Raw genomic sequence first — 9525 nt, 5'->3', positions numbered from 1 at the left:
ACCGTAAGTCTGTATACCAAAGAATTCATGAGTTACCACCATTTTAGTTCCAACATGAGTTTTCATGTGTAGGCTCAAAAAGGGCTCAGACAGTAAACAGGTATAATAACTTGATACTCTTAGGTCAGATAGTATGCGAATTTGGATGCAGGGATGATTTTGGTTGACTGTATTTTGCTTGGTCCTGTTTTTCCATCAAAATTGTCACATAAATTATAAAAGTTAATGAATCCGTATTTTATTAGCTCAACGCAATAGTAGCCCAAAGGCTGTGGGTTTAATTCCCAGGGAACATGCATACTGATAATTTTGAATGATATTAATAATAAAATTTTATATTTGCTGTGTTTTTCAGCTTTGATCTTAGAGACATGAATTCTTTGCACGAGGAGGAGTCGGAGAATTCTCTTGACCTTCACTTTGAAAGCAGCCATGAGGATTTGAATTTAACCCTCAAATTGTTTCAAACACCTGAAAGTGTAATTAATGATCAGATGGCAGCACACAGCAGTACTTTTGAGAACACAAGCATCATACCCTCTAAACAAGCCGCTCATTCTATGCTGCACATGTCTTATGATGGAAACATGATGGAAAATACATTTGAGGTATGTTTGAGTATAAGCTTATTTCCTTTAAAATCTATATATTTCATTTTAAAGTCTGTATTTGTCTAGTCTATAGAAAACTAGAAAAAAACGTATGTCTGACGCAAACGAAGAACTGAAGACATTTTTCACCAACAATGACATACCAAAGTCCAGGACAAAAAACAAGAAGATACAGAGGCAACCACTACAGGTAATGCTAACCAGAAAGAAGACAAATGTTCCATGTTATTAACGTATAATCCCTGGACTCGATAGTTAAGATTGAGTTATAGAGATTTTACTCTGCTTTACATATGCATGTAAACCCCTTCACAGAGCAAAATGATTTAAATGACAATTAAATGGTTTGTTGTGTTTCTGCAGTTGGATCTGCCCCAGTGGGTGATACATTTGATGTGGGATATTGAGGAAGCCACATCCCATGAGATCACTGTTGAGTAAAAAAAACACGAAACATCAGTGGTTAGGGAGGAGAGGTCATATATGCCATATGTTTTCCATGGTGGCGACTAAATATTTGTTTAAACAATTTTAATCTCTTGCATTTGCAATTCTTTAATTCTTGCATTGACTTCTCTGATTATTCATATTAAAAGATTTGCAGAGCAGAGGTCAATCAATTGTTTTCTTTCACAATCTTTGCGAAACATTTGTGGGAGGAATGTTAATCATTTGCTCCTATTGATGTACTCATAAGCAAGAAGGATTGAACATTTTGCAGCTTTATATAGCATAAAAATAATGACATTGTTTTAAAGGTATTGTTCACCCCCAAAAATTTTTTTTCATAATTTCCTCAATCTCATTTCATTTCAAATCTGTATGATCGTAACAAGGAGAACAAGATGTGAGATGTGCGTATCTATAGGCAAACCAGTTCATAATCCAAAAACAGGCATGGGTCAGGGCAGGCAGCAAACAATCATAAATTCAAAAGAAACATGCAGGAATCCGGAAATAACAAGACTAGACTAGACTAGACTAGACTATGAACTATGAACTATGAACTATGAACTATGAACTATGAACTATGAACTATGAACTATGAACTATGAACTATGGGGAGACTGACTAGATAAAGGACACTAGAAATTGTCTTCATTAGGCCGCTAACACTAGGAGAGCGATATGTGCAGAACAGGACTCAGCACTGTGCAGAATCTGAGTGTTATATGGGGGGTGTAATCAAGGGCGTAGATTTGGTATGAACATTGGGGGGGTTGAACGTCCCAGATAGCACACGAACATCACGGAGACGTCTATTTGATGTGTGTGTTTACATCTGGAAGACATATTTTTTAGAGTGTTTGCTCATCTGCAATACGTCTATAGGACGTTTCCTGTTAGAAGATGTCTTTAAGATGTAATGATTTAGAATGTATGTGTAGTGGAGTAGGCAGGGCGAGACCGTTGTTCGAGACCGGTGAGTAAATGAGTGCCTGCTGTGCGCACACCGGGCTCGAATCACATGGAGATTGGGAGCATATAAAAGGAACGAGCGACCGGACCGTCGAGGAGAGAGGACCGGGCACGAACATGTTTTACGTTTGTAGTTATGTTAATTGTGTTTTGTATTTATGTTTTGTTCGCCGGCGGTCGTCCGTGAGGGGCCGCCGGCTGTTATTATTTATATTAAAACTTTGTTAAATGTTTGCCGGTTCCCGCCTCCTTCCCCATGTCTAAATCGTGTAACAGTATGTTAAACTGACATAAATTCTAACATAGAAGAGATTAAAAAAAGAAAAAAATTATTGAAAGCGCCAGTAGGCGGCACCGATTTACTGTTTTAATGAGTGAACTACTTAAATTATTCATTCATCCAATTCGTTCAAAAGTCAGATTATTTTAGGAAGAAAACAAACATCAATGTGAATGCTTTTGTCATTGATAATTACAGACACTATTGAAAAATGAACTAGCAAAACAGATGGCTGCTTTGGTAACTTCTTATACTGATAGTTATAGCTAAATACATTTCAATGGATTAGCTAGCTAACATATATGGTGTGTACTTGGCTATTATTACACAATATTCTCATACCTCATTCTCAGTACATGCTTTATTTTTTTTTGCATCCCTCTCTGACCAGCAGTTAAATATAGTCCGCTGTGCAGCGCTTCTCTTCATTTTTGGCGTACGTTAAGTTACCCGTGTGCTCTCCGATTCAAACACCACTCGCGTTGTTTTGGTGAAAGTGGGCGTTACCAATCGGTTCAATGGAGGGGGAGTATTTTTCGTCTAATTTATTATGACAAACTCATATTTGATTGGGAACAAAATTATTGTCACAAAATAAAGTAATTCTACATATTTTACATTTGATCTACTGTGATTTTCATGTTGAAATATTGGAGTAGTTGTAACTGATGGATTTGAATATTGGGGGGGTTACTTCCCCCCCATCCCCCCCATAAACTACGCCCTGGGTGTAATTGCTATCAGGTGATAGTGTGATTGGTGACAGCTGTGTGTAGTCAGTGCAATGGATGATGGGAAATGCAGTCCATGGTGATGTGAAGGTCAATGAAATGGAAGAAATATCTGGAAGAGCAGATGGAAGTCCATAAACCAGATTCATGACAATGATTACCTTCTTCTACAGAACACATTTGAAGAACATTGATTAACCAAACATTGAACAACATTTACTTTGATTGCATGGACACAAAACCATTGAGACATTTTTCAAATATCTTCTTTTGTGTTTCACAGAAGAAAGAGTCATATAAAGATTTGATGAATGAATAAACGATGGCACACTTTGTATTTTTTGGTTCACTATCCCTTTAAGTGGGAAAAAAATATAGTATGTGCCCATTGTTTGGAATTAAAAAAAAAGACTAAATCTGCTTGTCATTGAACAGTACTCACAAAAACAGATTATGTCTATTAAAATATCAGATTTACCTTTTTTTTATTTTTGCTAAAGCAATAGTGAAATGTAAGAACATTTTCAAATGTATGGCAAGTAAGCTTGAACTATTTGTTGACCTCACTTGAATTGTTATTTAAACATTGCTCCTGAAATGTCCAAAGTTTGCTGTCGATTAGTGTGACTAATACTACACCAGGAAACTCTTAATGACCACGCAACAAATCAATACAAACCATCCAGTTATGCGACAGCCAAATGACCTTGTTTTTATGACCCAACTCAAAAACATTGGCTCATGCTTATACCAAAGTACTGTGGGTTCCTTATTTAACAGAGTTGACAATATTTTCAAGTTCCTTCCAATGTGATGTTCCACATAATCAAAAAGATACTGTATATTAAAAACAATATTACAAAATAAACTAAAGAGTCATAGTAGCACTCTCTGTTCTAGAGTAAATATTGACATCAAGTGTACGTAATCTGAGTAAAAACAGATGAATTCATACACATGACCAGCATGTCAATGATTAACTTGTCAAGCATAAATGCATACGTGCAGCGCACATCTACAAAGAACCAGATCTCATAAACACAAGACCAGACTTTCAGTTCAACGTTAAACAGCATCTGTTTAAAAGTTTTTATTTACTATGAAAAGATTGTGTTTGTTTTTGTTGTTTGTTAGCATTCTCCAGCCAGCAGAGCATTCACCTGTGGTTGGGCCTGAACCCATCCGCTGTGTTCTGTGCTCCCCGGAGCAGCTTGGTGCCTGTCCTGCTGTATCCTTGGACTGTGTGGAGGTCCTGAGAGAACCGGGCTGTGGATGCTGCTTCACCTGTGCTCTGAGGAAAGGGGATTCTTGTGGAGTCTACACAGCTCGTTGCGGTTCTGGATTGCGTTGTACCCCAAGGTCAGGTGACCCACGGCCACTCCAAGCACTGACCCGTGGCCAAGCGGTATGCACTGAATATGATGAGGCCCAAGGTACGTCTTTCCACAGCACCAGCAGATAAGTAAATATCTGAAAAGTGTCTGCATATACATAGAGGTTTAACTCTCAAAAAAAAGTTTTTGAACGAATTTAATTAAATTAAGGAAAACTTTTCCCCGAAATTGGATTACATTTCACCAACAAAATATAATTTGTTTGAAACAATTAATTATAATCTTGTTGTATGTTCTACATTTTTTTATATTATACAGTTTTTAAATTAATTAGACATTATTCCTTTAACTTCAATAAGGAGATATTGAATCAATAGAACTCAAACAGAATAGCAAACAAAGGATTGTAACCGCCCACAACCTAACCAAACTTAATGCTTTTCTGAACAATGGTAAACACAAAATTAAAAAATATAACTTACAAGTGTTTCTTTTCACTGAGGAATGCATAAAATAACATTTATTTAAGAAAATAACTCACAAAATGCAGCTATATGTAAAGCATGCTGGGAAATATAAGCCCAATTATAAAAAAAATTGTTAAGACAAAACAACTCCTTCATGTTGTCCCAACATGAATGGGTTCAGTTTTATGACTAAACACAAAAAATCATGTTGTGGCCACATTTTTCAAAAGTTGTGTTGATTTAACTTCAGCAAGTTAAGTAAATTGAACAAGCAGCAAAACTTTTTTTTGATTGTATCTAGATTAATTAACTGTAAAATGTTTGTATTAAACTGTGTCAAGTCAACTTTATTCATAAAGCACAATTTACAATTTTCATTGTTACAAAGCATCTGTGCAAGAAAAATATTGACTTTAAGCCAAACATTAAAGCTATATAGGTAAAAACAAAAAAGGGAACACACAGAATGCAGACACACAAACAGGTTCATACACACCCACATGCATAAAAGACAACCCCACACACACACACACACACACACACACAGAGCACAATATACACATTTATGCATTTGGCAGACGCTTTTTCTACATTGTTTTATCCTATACATTTATTCATAGGTATGTGCAATTCCCTGGGATCGAACCCTGAACCTTGCGTTGTTAATGAAATGGTCTTACCATTGAGCTACAGGAAAGCTGACACATGCAATGACACATATAAGCACGCAGACACAGGCGTATGCACGATCACACACACAGCGTGATTATCTCAGAGGACCACACATTTATGATGAAGGAAAGAAACACATGTCAAATATTATGCGGACTATAAATTCCGATACGTGATGATAAATAAATAAGAGAAATTAAAAAATTAAGCAGAATTTTACATTTTAAAGCTATATTAATAAATAAATTAAAAATTAAATTCTAAAGCTGATGTCAGTGTGCAGATGGTGGTGAGGACCCAAAACTCCAATGGAGAAAAAAAAAACTTGGGAGAACCCAGGTCCAACCAGGGGAACCAGTTCCCCTCTGGCAAAAACTGGAGCATCTCTACAACCTCGACAGTGCTCACACAACTAGGCCAAATCAAGAGAAAATAAACATTGTAAAAAGGAAGATAATAAGTTTGTATTGAAATTAATAATCTAATAGCAGTTGACATTTTTGTAGTGAGGATTTGGCAGGTCGTCGATTCTACCTCTTTCAGCTCTACCACCAAGTCTGGGCCAACTCGAGCTGCTGCGTTTTGAACCAGCTGGATATTTTGTAATATGCCCACAGCAGGGCAGCCACCTAAAAGTGCGTTACAATAATCCAGTCTTATCGTCATGAATGTATGAATTAGCTTCTCTGCATCTGATAGTGACGGCATATGTAGTTTAGATATATTCTTAAAATAGAAAAACACGGTTTTAAAGGTGTTGGCAACATGGCATTCAAATGATAGATAATTATTGAATAAAATGCCAAGATTCTTTCCTGACAATGAGATTTTTATGGAACATCACTCAATAGTTAAACAGTATTCTTGTATTTTACGGATGGCGGTTTTCGGTCCAATAAGTAACACTTCTGTTTTGTCTGAGTTAAATAAAAAAAAGTTGTATGTACTACAACATACTTCTTAGAGGTCATTTAATTTCTTTCCAACCAAATTAAGCCTATCCAACAATGATTTATCTATGTCCCTTTTTAGAAGAAACAGATATCACTGACCAGAGCTCATTGCAGTACCTGCTGGGACTCAACAAGCCACTTGACGCAGAGGATGGTGCACAAGCACTGGAGAGCATAAAAGCTAAAGTGAATGCAATCCGCAGGAAGCTGCTTAAGGAGGTACTGTCACTCAAAACCATTGTTATATTGCTGGGTTAGGGATTTATGGGTGAAGGTACTAAAGCAGAACTTAAATAGTCAACCCAATTAAACAATTCTATCATCCAATGTTTAACATCATATTCTTCATGCTTTCTCTGGTTTCCTTTCTTGTATTCCTTCCTTCATTCCAACTAGGGCCCCTGTCACACTGAACTGCATGCGGCTCTGGACATTATTGCTGAATCACAACAGATGTTAGGCGAGAGGTTTACAACTTTCTATCTTCCCAACTGTGACAAGCATGGATTCTACATAGCCAAACAGGTGACCTGTCTTATCTATCCATACCCTTTAACCCTTATATGCTCTTCGTTTGGACTGTACACTCATGATCTTTGGGGTTTCTAGAGATCCCTGGCAGCGAAATTATATTTTTAACATATGTAATTTTACTCTATGTATTAATGTTTTTACTCCATCTTTGTGTAGTTTTTGAAGGATTTATGATATATTCAAAATGTATATAAATAAACATTTTTTTTCAGCTTTTTAACTAAAATTCAAATTTTCATTTTAATTGATAACATGGCTATTTTGATAGGGTATAGTGTAAGGGTTTTGCCCATCTTTGGGAAAATGCATATCTAAAAGAAAAAAAATTATCACTTTTACCAGTAAATTAGTGCAGAGCTCCACTATTTGCGTTGCCATGGTATTAGACCAACTGGAAGATATCTTTCACAAGTTTTTCTTTAGTTGGATTCATTTTATTATTTTTTGTCAAAGTTAAGTTTTTAAATAACAGTTTTTCAATAATGTTACATTATGTTTAGAATCAAACCTGAAAAATATGTTACAAAGAGAAACATTGCAGTCTTTAGAGCTTATAATTTATTTATCTGATTTTCATCTAATCCTACAAATTTAATCAAACATCGGTTCCTCACTGTAAGAGAACTGTGCGTCTGTTCTCTCTTTCTCTCTCTCTCTCTCTCTCTCTCTCTCTCTCTCTCTACGCCTTTGAGCATGATCATTTTTCATTGTGGGTTTTTTGCATTTTTGGAAGTGTGTCACTTTATTTCTGTCTATGTCTGATCTGTGTTGTTTATAATTTTGAGGGTGAATTTGATCCATTTTCTAAGCAATTGTTCTCCAGAGACCCTGATGACCATGATTGTGACTTTTTTCCAAATGCAACATTACATCAACATATTGTTCAATTGTTTTAATTTGTACATCTATGAAGTGTTGACCACTTTACAAAATATCAAGTATCAGTATCCCATACTTGTGTCTTCTTCCTGTATCTTATATAATTTTCCTTTCTCTATTTTTTGATAATTCTTATTTCTATATTCTATGTTAGAAAGACAATTGATTTGCAAAATCTGCATGTCTGTTGCATTAATGTATGCTAAAGAGGCTTGACAACATGCAATGATGTATTGTACTTTCATGTTTTTCTGAGCACTGACACCTTCACGTGTACTAAATTTGAACATGTTTTCTGTTTTCAGTGTGAGACATCTCTCATTGGTAAGAATACGCGCTGTTGGTGTGTGTCTTCTTGGAATGGAATGAGAATTCCAGGCACTGGTGATTTAACATCAGATAAGCAGTGTCATCAGGAGGTCATATCCTGAAGACATGACTTGATACATGGCAAGAGTTGTTCTCTTAATTTATATTCCCTACAATATTAACAACTATTTATTAAAAGTGTAAAATTCGTAATATTTATAAAATGTTTTTTGACTGAATTTTGCGAGAGGAAACATACTGATGTTAAACCCCCCCTGTAAAAAGACTGAATCTACAAATTCATATACTAAGTTGATATCTTTTTCTGCCCTAAAATTGTAAAACAACTGAAAAATCTAATGCATTGAGAAATATTAAATCAAATGTGCCTTTTACTTCAAGGGCCTTGTTGCTCCCTATTTTAATGCTCCATGTTTAATATTTTGATTTGTAATCTGTCATTTTATTTTTTCAAAACCAACTCTTTAGACCTTACATTAATGTGGAAATTGATAAACTTTTTTCTTGTGTTGTGTAAGTGATTTTTTTTCTATTAAGCAAAGGTCTACCTCTAAACATATTTCCTGCTGTTTTTGGTTGTAGTTATTGTAGTTACTTTTAAATGAAAATATGACGTTACTTTATCATATTCCTGATATATTGCCATATGTTTGTATTTACTTGTTAAAAAATAATACCAAAATGTTTACAACTGTAACGTGCGGTTTTCAGTGACTTTCAATAAAACCTAAATCTTTGCTTTGACCATGTGAATTGTTTTGAAATAGTTTAAATTTGTTAAATATATTGCTATCAAGTGATATGTTAAAATAAGGATGAGTTTAGCCCACCAAATATGATTCTCCACCAGATCTTTCAAGATCACATCCATGAAATTAGTTATTTAAAACATCAATTTCAGTTAAGGAATTAGTTTAACTCAAAGGAAAATAAGTATAATAATCGTTATTAAATATACATATTTTACGGTGTCTGATTGGTAATATCAAGTATAACAATATTTGTATGCATTCGTCCAGCGAATGCATTAATGCTATTATAAACTTTATGTTATCTCATGGCCATAAGTAACGTTACTTTACCAAACAGGGTCTAGAGCAGTGGTTCTTAACCTTGTTGGAGGTACTGAACCCCACCAGTTTCATATGCGCATTCACCGAACCCTTCTTAATTGGAAAAATAAAATATGATTTTTTTTCAAATTCAAAACATAGGTATATATTTTACTGGTGCACAAAATGAACCGTGCATCAACATCACTGTATTCAAAGAACAAAACAAAACTTGAGATAATGAATATATACTGCAAATCAGT

General features: G+C 35.1%; 1 protein-coding gene across 1 annotated transcript; it reads left to right on the top strand.

The window, feature by feature from the left end:
* Positions 1 to 4055: 4055 nt before the first annotated feature.
* On the top strand, positions 4056 to 8954 carry igfbp1b (insulin-like growth factor binding protein 1b). The gene is made up of 4 exons (XM_056744336.1): positions 4056 to 4474; positions 6547 to 6686; positions 6864 to 6992; positions 8186 to 8954. Exons 1-4 carry the CDS (start codon positions 4141 to 4143, stop codon positions 8309 to 8311), a joined length of 729 nt encoding a protein of 242 aa, XP_056600314.1. The 5' UTR covers positions 4056 to 4140; the 3' UTR covers positions 8312 to 8954.
* The last annotated feature ends 571 nt before the right edge of the window (positions 8955 to 9525 follow it).

This window comes from Triplophysa dalaica, chromosome 3, assembly GCF_015846415.1.
Source record: "Triplophysa dalaica isolate WHDGS20190420 chromosome 3, ASM1584641v1, whole genome shotgun sequence".
Classification (NCBI taxonomy): domain Eukaryota; kingdom Metazoa; phylum Chordata; class Actinopteri; order Cypriniformes; family Nemacheilidae; genus Triplophysa; species Triplophysa dalaica.
The sequence above is the reverse complement of the archived record's forward strand: the minus strand, read 5'-3'. Positions and strand labels throughout refer to the sequence as shown.